Raw genomic sequence first — 16,561 nt, 5'->3', positions numbered from 1 at the left:
TCCTACTTTTCAATCGTGAAACCGTATTTTTCTCTTCCATAAATCAGCTGAAACGGTATTTTTCAGCCGTCGAAACTATCAGCCGAACAGGACTCGGAGGAATTTGGCAAACAGGCCCTCGGTGGCTCTGTTCCTACGGTTTGGTAGTCCCCTGCCTTGGATCCCCTTATCGTACTAGTAGATCGCTACATTGAATCTGATTAGGAAGGCGTCTCTCCTTCACCGGCATCCAATGTTCTTGTACCGTTGTACGCATGGCGCATCGCGTTTTCAATTCCTCCAATTTCTTGTACGTATCTTCTGAGTCATTACCATGCATGCCACCGAATCAATTCCAAGGCAAGTCGTCCTCACACTTCGGAATAAGGACATACGTCACCGGTGGTAGCACATCGTTATCGTATTATTAAACTCCACCGTATGTACAACGCAGAATGCAAATGCCAAATCCAAATTTTGGACAAACGTGGATGAAATCATCGTGTGCTAGTCACATGTATCATCACGCGGAAGGATCATCATGTGCTTCTCTAATACACATCCTTCTCATCCCATCATCAATATTTGTTTCCTTCCTTGCACAAGTTTCGTTAGGAATGCAGCTAATGTTGGCAAGGATCTTTTTTCTTTTTCTTTTTTTTGAATCAGCACTACAAGATCAGAAGTGAAGGGTCCAGATTTTATTGGTGTTGTAAATTGTTTTTACAGCTAAATGTTGTACTATACCATAGAGGTAAATTTGATCTATCAGATTTTTATCAATGGACGGCTTATATTGACCTTTGTCTAGATATATAGCACCATGGCTCGGTGTCCAAGGGTTTTTTTTATTTCTTTGTTAGTAGAACTTTGCCTCACCGAGCAAGAAATCAAAGAAAACCAGTTATTTGGATCATGAACAAACTTACTTCGAGGTCTATGTCAGCAATGCTTTGCTTTAGTGCCTGAGTGAGAGGCAAATCAGACCACTCGACTTATGGTAGTCCTAATACTAGAAGAAACCTCAGATAATTCTTATACCTATTAAATTGTGTAGATATTACACGTATAATTTTTGTCAATTGGTAGTTTTTGCAAAATAAATTTTTGTTCAAATAAATATTTTTTCTATTATCTATCTATCACATGTCTTCATGTCTTGGTTGTTGTATAGACATAATTTCGCATTTAAAAGAAAGCTATTGTCTTTCTCTTCTTCTATATCTATTTAAAAGAAAGCTATTGTCTTTTCCTTCTTCTATATCTATATCTATACTCAATATTAAAGAGCCAAACTTTTTGCTATGGTTTTCGTCTGGCCCATCCTTGATTCCCTTCCCCTGCCTTGGATGGGCTCCTCGTGCTGCACACCGATTGCAGTTCGTTTTCAGTCCTCCTCCTACGGTCCGCATCTGTCTCCGATTAACCCCGTCTGCAATAGAGACTCCTAACCTTCCCTTTTTCGAGAAAGAACATATAGTTTAGAGCAGGGAGATGGAGATGATAATTCGCATCGCATGAAAGAACTAGGGATGACGGATGGATGGACACAACCGGCTCTTGCCTCTTGAAACGATAACCTTATGGAACTTTTGTCTTTGAACCCATCTAAGTGTCAAAATCTACCACTATCTTCTTTATTTGTGCCTTTAAATCTTATAAATAACCCCTTATATATTTTTTATAATGATTCAACTCAATATATATTTATGTCATCATGTACAGTATTATGGATGACAGTTTTTTTTGGGCAAAAAATACATGTGACATATAGGTTTCGTATATTTCGTACAAACCAAAACAACTAATAAGAACATATAATATATCCATGCTATGTGTATACAGGGTACTATATCTATATGTATATTTCTAAACCACATAAAATATTAAAGAAAAAAAATCTTAACAAACCATTTTTAATCCCCCATAATAGCATGACGCTTCTCATTGTTCCGTATATGATGTAGACTTGCAGTCTATGCTCGTACGAATAAGAACAACACATGCCCAATAACGTTACGTAGTTTGATTACAAGATGCATTAAGTGACGGTGACGGTACGAAGTTCAATTCTAAGATGTAATAAATAGATGATAATTGTTGACTAAATCTTTGAGCCACAAATCATCCAATGAACCGCACAACAACCTCACCCATTGCAACACACGTTCATGTTTACTAGTTAATTCTAATATCACATCCATATTTCTCATAGTTGACATCTTAATTAGTGAATATAAAAGTCATTCTAACTTCTAGATTGGGGAATGCCTTAAGAGCAGCTCCAGTGTAGTCAGTAAATCGAACCTGAAGAGAGAGAAAGAGAGTATGGTTAGATTCTCACATTGCAGCAATGGAACCCAGGAAAAAGATTCGCACCTCAAGTAGTTTTCAAGTTTGTACAAATTGATTAGTTTACAAATGATATATTGTCCTCAACCACAACCCAATTTAGGGCCCATTTAGTTCCCAAAATTTTTTGCACAGTACCCATCACATCGAATCTTACGGCACATATATGGAGTACTAAATGTAGACGAAAAAAAACTAATTGCACAGTTGGGTAAGAAATTGCGAGACGAAACTTTCGAACCTAATTAGTCCATAATTAGATACTAATTGCCAAATACAAACGAAAATGCTACAGTAGCCAAAACCCAACTTTTTTTCCATCTAAACACGCCCTTACAAATTCTTGAAGCAAGCGAGGACAATAGGGCCGGCACGCAAAAACACCCACCGACTGCGGAATGGCGAAAAGCCAAAACAATTCTCGTCCGCAGGCGAAGCCGAAGGAAACAGTATCATCGCAACGGTCTCCTGGGTCTGGGGGCAACACAAAAAGGAAATAAAGGAGAAAAAAAAAATCGGCACCGTCTCCTGCACTCCACAGTTGAAGACCCTCCCCAAGTCACCGAACAAGATCGCCGTGGGCAGCACTCGCCACTCGCCACTCGCTCTCGCAGGCGGTGAGGCGGCGCTATCAGAGCGGACTCCGCCCCCAACGCCACCCCCCCCCCCCCCCCCCCCCCCCCCCCCCCCCCCGCCCCCAGGTAGGCTTGCAACCATGGCCGCGGCTGCCGGGCTCAGCCGCCGCTGCACCGTCCGCGGACAAGTCGACCTTTCGCCCTCCGAGAACAACCGTCTTCGTCCAGTCCTGGTAATCGCCTGCCCCTACCCCCTTGCTGGCTTGCTGTTGAGCGTCTCTGGTTTACCGGAGAGAGGTCGATATGTTTCCTGCTGCTTACTGATGCGATACTGGGCCAAATTGGTTGTTAGGTTTGGGGATTTGGTTTGCCTTTGCACGACACAGATCTGTTAACTAGGAATTCCCGGGTAGGCGGATGGTTTAGGAGCATCGCAATGACCAGCTGCGGGGTCCGGGTGGTGATAGATTTGGACTAATCGACGGTTCTCCGGTAGTGTCGACGTGCTAACCACCGCCCTAATTACGTTCGGAGTTGAGGGTCCACTGGAATTCATGCCTTGCCTTCTCCTCCACCACCTGCTGCCTGCTCCCTGCACAGCCTTGCCCTGCACTCAAACTCAAGGAAAACAGGACAGATTTGTGCGTTTCAGCTGTCTAGCTTCTCCTGGTTGCTCTTCGTCTGGGTTTTATTTGCTTTGCTTGCTACTTGTGTCATGATGGCTATATTTTGGCAGGCTGTTTGAAAGGAGAGGAAAGGTAGGAGGAGGAAAGGAGTTAGTGTTAAAACAATGGGGGCTATTGGAGGTGATGAGTCAGTGCAGTGGGATGAAGTTGCTGGACCTGATGCTGTTAATGGTGGCGGAGGAGGTGTGGGGAGGATGGACAGGATACAGGTGCTGGTCAGGCTGAGGCCGCTGAGCGAGAAGGAGGTTGCGAGGGGGGAGCCTGCTGAATGGGAGTGCATCAATGACACCACCGTCATGTTCCGGAGCACATTCCCTGATCGACCCACCGCTCCAACGGCATACACATTTGGTCAGTGCATCTTTGCCTCCTCTTTTGATGCTACACCTGTGCACTTGATCATTCTTTTTGTGCTTTGTATGTTTAACTAATCTGTACTGTATTTCAGGAAATCTTTAATCCCTTTTACTGTAACCCAGTTGTTGTAGGAACAACGCCCAAAGCCTAATAATAAAAAAGTATAATTCCCTTCAAGAATCTTATGTGTTGTATTACATTTGAGGTCCTTAGAGCTGATGTTGGACTGTTGGTTACCACCAGATAACATGTATTAGACCACCGCTGCATTTTTATGCACTCAATTCTATGAGAGTAACTTAGAGGCTCAGATGATTTATCGATGACTTTTGTAGCTCCAGTGGATTTAAGTTTTTAGTCAAATGTATAATATTATTAAAGTGGTGAAGACTTGTCTTCCCAAGCCATCCCGCGATATTATTGAATCATGACATTAACTGTATAAATTTCGTGTGGCGTCACCATCCTAGACCTCAGATTCTTCCATTGGGGCTTCATCTAATCTGACTGCACCCCACCCAATCCTCACATGCACGTACTAGATTCTTACATCTTTTCTTCTTAACGGATAAGCTTTGCCTGACAACTATATATAATTTGACAGCACATTTCCCATTGCTTTTTACTCACATATATCACTGTTAACAGAAATGCTCTAATTGCAGATCGGGTTTTTCATTCTGACTGCAGTACGAAAGAAGTCTACGAGGAAGGGGTTAGGGAAGTTGCCCTCTCTGTAGTTAGCGGCATTAACTGTGAGCATAGGCCATTCAACAAACATATTTCTATTTGTGAAATGACAAAGCGTTTTCCCTGAATTAGAGCCTTTTTTTCTCTGACAGCAAGTATATTTGCATATGGACAAACGAGTAGTGGAAAGACCTATACCATGACTGGAGTAACAGAATATACAGTAGCAGACATATATGATTACATTAATAAGGTATAAGCATCCATTCTCAGGTCCCATGGTCTTTTTTTTTCTTTGGTTGCGGCTATAACTAATCTAAAAAAATACTTCTTTTGGAAACACTGCCCAATAAGTGTGCCTTTTCTTTTTCAGCATGAAGAGAGAGCATTTGTTCTGAAGTTCTCAGCAATTGAAATATACAATGAAGTTTTAAGGGATCTTCTCAGTGCAGAAAATACTCCTCTTAGACTCTGGGATGATGCAGAGGTGAAAAATAAGGTTCCTAAGCACTGTAAACTGTAATTCTGCTAGATTTGCATCTGTTGATGGTCTGGTGTTATTCTTTATACAGAAGGGCACCTATGTGGAGAATCTTACAGAGGTTGTGTTAAGGGACTGGAACCACCTCAAGGGGCTTATTGCTGTATGTGAAGGTGCAATATTGATCTTGCGGCGTCTTACATTATTTGTCGCTGGTGCTGGTGCTTAAGATGTACTCTCATGTTTGCACTATGTGATTGCAACAGCTCAAAGAAGGACAGGGGAGACCTTCTTAAATGAAAAAAGCTCCAGATCTCATCAGATACTAAGATTGGTTTGTCCTTACTTGTTTACATTAAGAAAATGCTTGGATGTATGCTTTTTTCCTGAAATATTTTTTTGTTAATTAATGCAGACCGTTGAAAGTTCTGCACGGGAGTTCTTAGGGAAGGACAAGTCAACTACACTTGTTGCTAGTGCTGTAAGTACATCCAGCAAATATGTGTTGTGTTTTTCTGTATCTATACATATGGAAAAAATTGTAAGCTGTAATCTTCCCATGCAGAACTTCGTTGATCTAGCAGGAAGTGAACGTGCATCTCAGGCGTTGTCTGCTGGCACGAGGCTAAAAGAAGGCTGTCATATTAACAGAAGTTTGCTTGCCCTTGGCACTGTCATTAGAAAACTAAGGTTATTACCTTAACTCACAGTAAATTTATTCAATGCTAATAGGAAACACTTCTTTAATCTGGTATTAGATGCTTTGTTGGTTGATAAAACTTAAGTTTTATCGTTTTATTTATGCAGCATGGGGAGTAATGCACACATACCATACAGAGATTCAAAGCTCACACGCATATTACAACCATCTTTAGGAGGTAATGCAAGAACTGCCATTATCTGTACACTGAGCCCTGCCACTAGCCATATTGAGCAATCAAGAAATACTCTGTTATTTGGAAGTTGTGCAAAGGAAGTAGTTACAAATGCTCAGGTAAATGTGGTCATGTCTGATAAAGCACTAGTAAAGCATTTGCAAAAGGAAGTTGCTAGATTGGAGAGTGAATTGCGGCAGCCAGCTTCAAGTTCCAGTCTTGAAGCATTAGTAAAGGAAAAGGACAACCAAATTAGAAAGGTACATCTGCTTCCAACCTTTTGTCAACATATTTCTGCTCTTCTGTCACAATTGATGCATTGAAATTTACTTAAAACTGTTGTTTTTGTGCATGAGTTTTGTTTCTATTTTTATTGAGTCACTTTCTTTGCTTCTTTCCGTATCTATGACATATCCTTGCAGTCAGCATAGTTCCAATTTTTATGAATACCCACTTTCTTTCCATATAATGATATCTGTGTCCTTTAACTTGCAGATGGAGAAAGAAATTAAAGAACTCAAGTCACAGCGTGATTTGGCTCAGTCTAGGTTGCAGAATTTGTTGCAGACTGTTGGGGACCATGCGAAGCACTCAGTAAACTTGCTTCCTTGATTTCTACTTATTAGCGCTATTCATCTTCTTATTTCTTCATAGATACGTTTACTTTGGTTATGTACTTAGGGCTCAGGGAAGCGCTCAGCCCGCAGTCCTCCGTCAATTGGAATACCCCCAGGCACCAGCAGGGATGATAGTTCTCAGATCTCACATGATGATTCAGATCTTTACAAGGAAGTGCGATGCATTGAGACCAGTGGAACAGGAAGAAATGAACAGTTGGACCTGTCAGCTGGTGAAAGCAGTAGCCCGCAAGGTTCAAACAGGAATTCTAGTTTGCATGGTAATGGTTCAAATGCATCGGTGAATTCTAGGCGTTCAAGGCTCCTTAGTGAATCTCCTATCATGTTGGAGCAGCATTTGGAGAATATCAGAAGGCCTTTTGTCAGTCTTGGCAGAGATCTAGGATCGTCAACACATAACTCATCGGGTTCCAGAATACTTGGTAGAAGCAGGAGTTGTAGATCACTTATGGGTTCTACCATGTTTGATGGCATGGAGATGGATGATGGCACCCCGCTGCATAGAAGTTTGGTTGGTTTCCCTGGAAGGCCTGAAGGGGATCATAGAAGGGGATCTGCACCGAACTACGATGCAGAAAGTGAAACTCTTTCAAGAGCAGGATCCATAGTTTCAACCAAGACAAATGGCGCATGTGATACAGAGTTTACTGGTATAGGTGAATTTGTTGCTGAACTGAAAGAGATGGCTCAGGTTCATTACCAGAAACAGTTAGGCAATCAGGTACAAACTGAGTATCATAGGACTTTTATGCTCGTCGCTGAAGCTCATTTAAAATAGAATGTGTATGGCAAACTTTTGTTGCACGCTAAGGTTTTCTTCAAATACACTTTATGGCCAGTTAGTTGCCCATTAGGAGTAGGAAAAACTACATGTTACGCCAGTTTTGACCATGAGTTGCTTCTAGATGTCCTCTTTGAAAACTGTTTGCTTGTGTTTTCAACTATACTGCAAAGTTTAGAATAATTTAAAACTAGTAATAATCTGCTGATTTTTCTTCCTCTATCAACTCACCATATTAATAATTTGTTAATCCTTGTTTCAGGATACAAACGCCAGTTTTGACCATGAGTTGCTTCTAGATGTTCTCTTTGAAAACTGTTTGCTTGTGTTTTCAACTATACTGTAAAGTCTAGACTAATTTAAAACTAGTAATAATCTGCTGATTTTTCTTCCTCCATCAACTCACCATATTAATATGTTTCAGGATACAAATGGGGAATTTGGAGACTGCACCATAAAGAGCATTGGGTTGGACCCGATTGCTGATGCTTCACAATCACCTTCTCGCTGGCCATTAGAATTTGAGAAGAAACAGCAGGAGATCATCGGGCTTTGGCATGCATGCAGTATTTCCTTAGTCCACAGGACCTACTTTTTCTTCCTATTCAAGGGAGATCAAGCTGATTCAATCTACATGGAAGTGGAGCTCCGGAGGTTATCATTCCTAAGAGATACCTATTCTCGGGGGAGCACCCCTAGCAATGCAGTAGTAGGCAGCTTGAACTCTTCCCCTGTTGCGAGGTAAGTGAATATACTATACAGTTTCCCGTATTAGAACTTGATGACCATGGTCTCAAAGCCTCTTCTTAGAATAAGAAGTGATTATCCAATGACCCGCTTCATGCAGCGCCAAGAAGCTGCAACGTGAACGGGAGATGCTTGCGAGGCAGATGCAGAAGCGGCTCACAGCAGAGGAAAGGGAGCACCTGTACACCAAATGGAGCATTTCACTGGACTCCAAGAAGAGGAAGCTCCAGGTTGCTCGCCGGCTCTGGACCAAGGAGGACCTGGAACATGTCAGGGAGAGCGCCTCCCTTGTTGCCAAGCTGATCGGGCTCCAGGAGCCAGGGCAAGTCCTTAGGGAGATGTTCGGGCTCAGCTTTGCGCCGCAGCAGCAGCCGCCCCCTCGCAGGCGATCCTCCAACGGCTGGAGATATGGGATCCCTTCGTTCGGCTGATCGGATGAACAACCACTTACAACAATGACACGGTGCGAGCGACTGACCAAAGAGATGTAACTACCCCTTTTTTTTTGTATCTTGGTGTGGTGTAGGTGTACCTTGATTCTGATTTCTGTAGGTTTTTAGGAAGATATATCCACCGGGCCATTTGTTTGTGCGGCTGGCTTCGTGCATGCTTTTCTGCCTAGCCGCCGCCGGTTAGGCCTTAATTGCTGAGGACATCGTCCTATCCTACGACCGTAATTGTAATTCCTGACTCTTTTGTTTTATCATTGACGTGTGCTGCAATAGTGCAATAGCAATATGATGTTCCATGCCATCAGGGAGAAAAAATCACTGGGACAGTCCCTATGGCTAACCATGGTCATCTACTGTGAAGTGTGAACTCATGATATGTGTCTATTTGCATATTGAATTAATTTAGAAGTAATAGTTGGAAACAATCTCTTTTATGAGTTTTTTTTTTGAAACTGGGGTTTTGTTTTTATGAGTTGGATGTATGGGGATTCATATTGACGTATTAGGTGCAAACCAACCAAACTGTGCAAACTTAGAAACTATCAATCAGGGCCACTAGATGCTGATTCAATGGATGGAGTGAGAGGTGGGATTTTTTTGCGTTTAAGCCTTCCACCCGTCGGCCTTTTTTTTTTGCGCTTAGACCTTCTCACCCTATCCATTGGATAGTAGTTCTGATTGGTACTTTCTAAGTTTACACAAGTTGGTTGGTTTGCACTTATATGTTGCCATTCATGTTATAGGTTCTACAATTGTCTCATGACGGGAAAACTTTGGACCACGTCATTGTCGCACAAGCTGCAAATAAGAAAGATATATTAGAAAAAAAAATAGGACCTAGGTCACGCATTTTGATACTGTTTTTACCTATTTAGTACTTTTCAGTGCCTTTTCCTCTGTACCTTCTATTTTTTACTATTCAATACCTTTGTCTATATTTGTCGCACCCTCCAGATGTATGGTCCATATTTATTGCATTCTCCTGATATATGGTCCATATTTATTACACAAGCTGCAAATAAGAAACATATTAGAAAAAAAACATGGTTACTCATCCAACGCATTTTTGATACTACCACTACCTATGTAGTATTTTTCAGTGCCTTTTCCTCAGCACCTCCTATTTTCACTATTCGATCTCTATGGTCTATATTTTGATACACAAGTTGGTTTCAGCCAGCCCAAACCAGCCAGCCAACAGTGTTTTTCTCTCACAATAAACCAGCACCAGCCAGCCCAAACCAGCCCAGAAACCAACCAGCGAACATGCCGACTACCTCATATTTTTTCACTATTCGATCGATCCCTCCCTATATATGTAGTTTATGTTTGTCTCAACGACTATAAAAAAACTTCTAACACATTAGATCACATAGGCCAATTGAGATGGATGCAGATGGGGTGCATAGGGTGGGGCCCTCTAGAGTACGATCTAGGAACAATTTCGTTCCTTGTTCCGACAACAATCACATTTCTATAATAGTATAATAACATAAAAATAATAACTTTCTAAAAATACCATACCATACTACTCGTGTCTGTCGTTATAGGAAAGTGGCCGATAAGGGTTCACCAGTGACGAGTATGAATTGATGATACTGCTCACGAAATACGAGCACAAAGCCCTCTATGAGCGTCTCTGGTTATATTCAGAAATGATGAATGAAACATGGAACATTGTACGCACAATTATCGTATGTTATACATGAAAATTGAAGCATTCTGTTCCTAACACGGACACGCAATCGCAGAGCATGGCTCAGAGTCAGACCCCAAAAGCGGCAAGCCGGACGTCGTAGAAGCGGCACCGCGGGAAAACGTCGGCGGCCAGAGACGGAACAACTCCAGAGGCCTCCAGCCTCCACCAGGTTGAGGACGAGGAGGAGATGCACGCGCAGGAGCGGCAGGCCGGCAGCCGCTTTCCATCCCCGCCGGTGGCCAATGTGGTGCTGCCCGGGCCCATGGCCTCGAATCCCCTCCTGTCATCGGTTCGTTTGCTGGTCCCCCACGGCCGGCAGGCGGCAGCCATGAGCCCCGGCCGCCGCGGTGATAAGAGCTCACGCTGTCACGCCTTTGCTGCGCCTAAAGTTATTTAAAAGCCGCGTGCGGGTATGGCCATGCATTGCCAGTTCTCCACCGTCTGTGTGGCTATGCCGCTGTGCCTGCGCGTGCTCTCAAAGACTACGACATCTTAGGCCCTGTTTAGATTCCAAAAAATTTTGCGCAGTATCCATCAGTTGAGTGAGAAATCGCGAGACGAAACTTTTGAACATAATTAGTCCATAATTAGACACTAATTGTCAAATACAAACGAAAGTGTTACAGTAGCCAAAATCTAAAAAATTTTGGATCTAAACAGGACCTTAGTTCACGATTGGGGCAAAATTGCTACAGGAAATAGCTGCATGGGCAAGGACGTGGTCCCTGCGAAACCCGACCAAAGATTTTTTTCCCTCATTCCATTCTCTAGGTATTAACTTTTCCCTATCCCCGTTCTCCGGTGGGGAAATTTTCCGTGGTGAATTAGGGATCAGGTCTCTATTACCATCTCTAACCCATAGCTCAACCAAAAACACCCTAAATTCGTTGAACCTAGTCTGCTTTGCTACGTCGAACCATCCACCTTGCCTCGTTTTAACCATGACATATTCTCACTCCCGTTGTTGACCATCCTGCACCTTTAGGTCAACGACGTTATTGCTGTTGTTGCCTACTACACGCCACCGCCGTCGCCATTCCTCTTGTCCTTGTCCCCTAGTCCAACCCGAAATCCATAATCACAAAATATAAACCCCAACCTTAATAGTTTGCTCGGGATCATTGCCCGCCTTGAGAGGATTGAGACCGTATTATCTCAGCGTGGGAGAGGAAGATGACCGAGGGAAATGAGGAGGGAGAGGACAATGTTGAGTTGCACAAGGAGGAAGTCCGATGTTTCTCTATTCATAGGAAATTAATTAATTTCAGTCATAGAATCGCTTTTTACAGAGAATCAGCTTCCACAAAGTATCTAAAGCCAAATTAGCTCTTAATAAATCTGTGTAAATTATGATTATTAGAATGGATTTTAATCTCTAGGATCCAACTTATGTTTTTCCTCTATTACACGGTGGGACTAGTACATTCTCAATCCTATTGGCCCATAGGACCTTCTCGGTGCAGGAGGCCGAAACATTGACCAGAGTTATCTACAGCCAGTGTGCTGGTTTAGTGAAGTGATGATGAAACCAGTAGGATTGTATATAGATCCTAGTAGGATCTTGCTGCTGCTACGCAACGTTCCAGGTCAGTTTTCTAAACCGGCGCGCCCAAGTGATTGCCAATTTGTCCTCGCCGACTCGGCGCTGCTCAAACGACAGTATTCTGAAAGCAATGCTGCTTTCCTCACCGGCACAGCCGCGGCAGCAAAGCTTCACAGTCGAGAGCCGTAGCATAACTAGTGTGTGCGTGCATGCAGCATGCTCTGATTGAACAATACTCCTACACTTGTAGCCTTGTAGGGCAGCTGAGAAAGATAAAAACACGCCGGCATAAAAAGCCAAAGGAACAACTCCACTAGTAAGCGCTAGGCAAGCCGAGACAACGGCAGCCGCTCGCGATCGCAGTCGCGGGCATCAGTTGCCTTGTCACACTGCCTGCCTCCACACCACATCAGGCATCCATGGTGTTTGTTTTAATTATGGCCTGGTATGTATGTACTGTAAATGCAAATTGAATGGAATGGTGGAAGCTAGTAGTTCGCATGGAATTACGGCTCGATCATTTCTCTTCCACTGTCATGATTCATGTCAACCTGCGTCTCTTGGATTTGATTCTTACAATTCTTGCAATTTTTGGACTGGCGAATCCCTCGTCGCGTGGTCACGTAGGAATTGACTGCAAGTCTGAAACCATGACTTCTGTCTGTGCTCGTTTCATTTCAATAGGAAACAGACACCCGTCCTGAGCTTATGAAATCCTGGCAATCGCGACGCGCGTTAGGCCGGCCCCTGTGCCGTTAGGAGGGCCGGACCGAACCGGACCGGGGGTGACAATGCGCTGGACTGGCCCAAGTGGGAGTTGACGCGCGTCCAACAACGAGGCCCATACGGTAGATTGGGCCATGAGCGCGTTATTTCGGTCCAATCGGTCCATGGACCAAACTCGACGGATTTGATTGAGGTGGGCTGGTGATAGAGGTGCAAAAACAAACGACTTTATAAAAGTCAAAGTAGGGAAAAAATACTAGTAGTTTTTATAGATAAAAGAAAAGTTAAAGGAACAAAAAAAAAATATTAGTTTTCAAAATCAGAAGTGCAAGTCGTGTTTCATGCTCGCCGGGGCCTTGTCACAAGTTGGCCCCAAGTCATCATCGACCTGTCTAGGTTGCTATTACCACACGTCTACAGCTACGACGATGACAGTATCACCATAGCAGGATCGATCGATTGTTTACTTCCGTATAAACGTCTACGACAGATCAGGTGCTGTACAGGTTGAAAACACAGCGTCCCAGCTCTCCTCCCCGCGGTTTCGGTTCAACCAGCTAGCTGTCATGTCTCACGTGCATGTGATATCCCAAGGAATTTGACCACGCAAAAGCTTATGAAAAAGCAACAACAAAATGTAGCAATCGTTCGTTTAGAATATTTATCGCAAGATGACACGCGAAAGTTTATTAGAGGGGCATTAGTCGGCAATCTAGTGGTTGAAGCAACTGGCGGGCTAATGTAGAATCAGTCAACGATCAACACGTAGCTGAAGCAGAAAAGGGGAGTGCAAAAGAAAGACAAGTGTTGTCTGTCTACTAAAGCACGTCGGCTGACTTTCTTCATCCACATATTTTCTGTTCGTTTCGTTGTAAATGATCGTGGATTATTTACTACTGGTTAGTTTGGCTGGTTTGACGTGAGAGAAAAATACTATCTTAGCTTATAATCCACGATTGTATACGATCGCCCAGCTAAACAGGCTGTTAACAGCCGAGCGTTTTTTTTAGGGATCATGAGGCGCACGTTTGTGTCGCATATGTCATCCTCCCATCCTATCTTTTCTATGAACGGTCCTCCTAATAACGATACCTAAATTTGCACGGCCGGTCAGTTTCCTCATCAGAGATCGATGCTCTGGAATTCTATAGGTATTCTACTTGTATAATGGAGCCGAGGGAAGACTTTGAACAGATGGGAATTCAAAGAACTTTTGGCAGAGTATACAATGGAGGAAATTGTGCCATTTCCAATTCCTGATAATGGCATGGAGATAAGGATTCTTTTTTTTTAAGAAAAGATAAGGATTCTGTTGAACCTCCCGTATAAGCTCTGTTTGGCACGGTTCGGACTCCGGCTCCGGCTCCAACAACAACTTCTGCGAAGGAGCCACACCGAACACTTTAGGCGGATGAGTCATTTTTAGGCCAGGAGTCAGAGCTGCAAAAAGTGGTTCTTCCTTCTGAGGAGCTCTGTCAAACAGACCTTGTAGTCTCGTGATTGATTTTACCGTATCAAGAGGCCATAGTCTCGTGATTGATTTCACCGTAGGAAGAGATTTTGGTGTCGATATGCTCAATAGTTTCCTATAATACGTGTACAACAGTTGCAAATTGAAACCATTAGTGCTACTTACTTAGTTTGTCCTAAGCGCTAAGCAATGGTTCATATAATATGTGCTAAGCAAACGCTGGATAATAGGCAAAATATTGTTTAGTTTCGACCACCTAGCTTCTTGCAGAGTTACTTGCATCTTGATTGTAAGGGAATTGTTGGCGCCCGGACGGCTGATGGGATAGGATTCCATCGGACAGTACCGAACGGTCCAACAGAAACGCGCCGCACTCCCACCGTATCGCTGCAGTCCTTTCCTGTCTACCTCGTCCCGCCCTGCACGCGTACCCCGCCCCCCGTCCGCCTCGCCGCTTGTGGGGGTACGGCCCCTGGTATCCTCAAGACAAGACATGGGCCGCACCATCAGAGGTGGTCCGGCCCACAAGATCAAGACGTACACGGCGCTGCTCGGCGTGCACCGCAAGACATTGTATAGTACCAAATAGGATACTTACCTTGTAACCCTACCCCTCCAGAGTATATAAGGAGAGGTAGGGGTCCCCTAGTGGACACTATCCATTTAGATCTATCTACTATATCTCAATACAATACACCAAAGACACAGGACGTAGGGTATTACGTCGATCCGACGGCCCGAACCTGTCTAAATCGCTGTCTCTGCGCCTTGTGTCACCATCCGGTTCCTGATCACGCACATCCCCACCGACAAATCTACCATCGCGGGATGCCCCTCGGTGGACTATCGACGATATTCTGTCGACAGTTGGCGCGCCAGGTAGGAGTGTGCGCTTGATCCATGGCGAGCCAGATGGACCTCAAATCAACAACGCGATCTTGTCATCAATCTCATGGAGATCCATGTCGGTCGACGACGACAATTCATCGCTGGCAACACCAGCCCCCGCGACAGCAGATCTGATCTCAGAACCACCTCCGAGGTCGCCTTCACCAACAACTCACCGCCCGCCAGGTGCTCGCCATCAACGCTAACCAGATAACGCCATACGTCGCCGACCAGACTTTCTGTCTAAAGCTAAGTCACGCTTTAATATTTTTTTAAATATTCTCCAATCTTTGTATATCGACATGATGTTTCTCCGAACTGTTTTATCCATGTTTTCTCTCCAAACGTTTTTCTGAACCCCCGAACAGTCGCGTTGATGCTCGAACGCCTCCAGAGACGACCTTGTCTCCGGTTCCTCCCTACACATGCTATGGGCTCTACGCTCTGCGTTATGGGTGGTCAGCAGCGGCTCCTTAGCGACGCTTGTTCCTCCTACACATGCACGGGCTCCGCGCTCGATGTTATGGACTATGGGCTAGCTAGGGCTAGAGACTCAGCTACACACTAACTGTTCGGGCAGTTTATATTAAATATAATTACATCTTCACACCAACTAATCGCTGAGCTACTTATGCTATTTCATCACCATTGCTGATTTTTCTCCAGAGTTCTTTTATTTTTACATCATGTACTACCCGTTCTATATGTTTGTATTATAGGATCATCGTCCAAGTGATCGGATCACCTGGTGCTCGGATTTCTCCACCGATCAACTAGTCAGACCACTTGGTTCATGGACTCCATCGCCGACCAGTTAATCGGACTGTTCGTCGGTCGCTTCTACTCAATGCTCACTTCGCCGCCGACCAGTTGACCAGACTGTTAGCCGCTCGTGCTTCATCGCCAGCTACGCCGGTTACTCCTCAGCGCTCGGATTCTTTGTGCTCGAGGACTAAGTGGGCACACTTCACCGCACGAACGTCACCAGCTACGCCGAGGACTCCTTGGTGCTCGAACATTGCCGCCTACGCCGAGGACTCCTCGGTGCTCGGTCATCGCCAGCGACGCCGGGGACTCCTCGCTCCTCGGTGCTCGGACATCGCCAGCGGCGCTGGGGACTCCTTGCTCCTCGGTGCTCGGTCATCACCAGCGACGTCGGGGACTCCTCGCTCCTCGGTGCTCGGTCATCGTCAGTGACGCCGGGGACTCCTCGCTCCTCAGTGCTCGGTCATCGCCAGCGACGCCAGGGACTCCTCGCTCCTCGGTGCTCGGACATCACCAGCGATGTCGGGGACTCCTCGCTCCTCAGTGCTTGGTCATCGCCAGCGACACCAGGGACTCCTCGCTCCTTGGTGCTCGGTCATCGCCAGCGACACCGGGGACTCCTCGCTCCCCAGTGCTCGGTCATCGCTAGCGATGCCGGGGACTCCTCGCTCCTAGGTGCTCGGTCATCGCCAGCAACGCCGGAGACTCCTCGCTCCTCGGTGCTCGGTCATCGCCAGCGACGCCGGGGACTCCTACCAGCAACGCCGGGGACTCCCTGCTCCTTGGTGCTCGGTCATCGCCAGTGACGCCGAAGACTCCTCGCTCCTCGGTGCTCGGTCATCGCCACCGACGTCGA

The 16,561-nt window shown here is 44.9% G+C and overlaps 1 protein-coding gene across 2 annotated transcripts; it reads left to right on the top strand.

Moving 5' to 3' along the window:
* Positions 1–3,021: 3,021 nt before the first annotated feature.
* LOC136477843 (kinesin-like protein KIN-7C) lies at positions 3,022–9,038 on the top strand. Of its 2 annotated transcripts, XM_066476102.1 has the most exons (14): positions 3,022–3,139; positions 3,643–3,943; positions 4,615–4,704; positions 4,792–4,892; positions 5,013–5,126; positions 5,212–5,293; positions 5,387–5,454; positions 5,536–5,601; positions 5,686–5,810; positions 5,928–6,255; positions 6,491–6,589; positions 6,677–7,354; positions 7,839–8,155; positions 8,262–9,038. In XM_066476102.1, the coding sequence occupies exons 2-14, from the start codon at positions 3,697–3,699 to the stop codon at positions 8,590–8,592; spliced, it is 2,646 nt and encodes an 881-aa protein (XP_066332199.1). In that variant the 5' UTR covers positions 3,022–3,139; positions 3,643–3,696; the 3' UTR covers positions 8,593–9,038. The 2 variants fall into 2 exon arrangements, with proteins under 2 accessions (XP_066332199.1, XP_066332198.1); XM_066476101.1 differs by having other exon boundaries at positions 5,536–5,810.
* The last annotated feature ends 7,523 nt before the right edge of the window (positions 9,039–16,561 follow it).

The sequence above is a fragment of the Miscanthus floridulus genome, chromosome 8, assembly GCF_019320115.1.
Source record: "Miscanthus floridulus cultivar M001 chromosome 8, ASM1932011v1, whole genome shotgun sequence".
In the NCBI taxonomy this organism is placed as follows: Eukaryota; Viridiplantae; Streptophyta; class Magnoliopsida; order Poales; family Poaceae; genus Miscanthus; species Miscanthus floridulus.
This window is presented reverse-complemented; position numbering and strand designations above follow the sequence as displayed.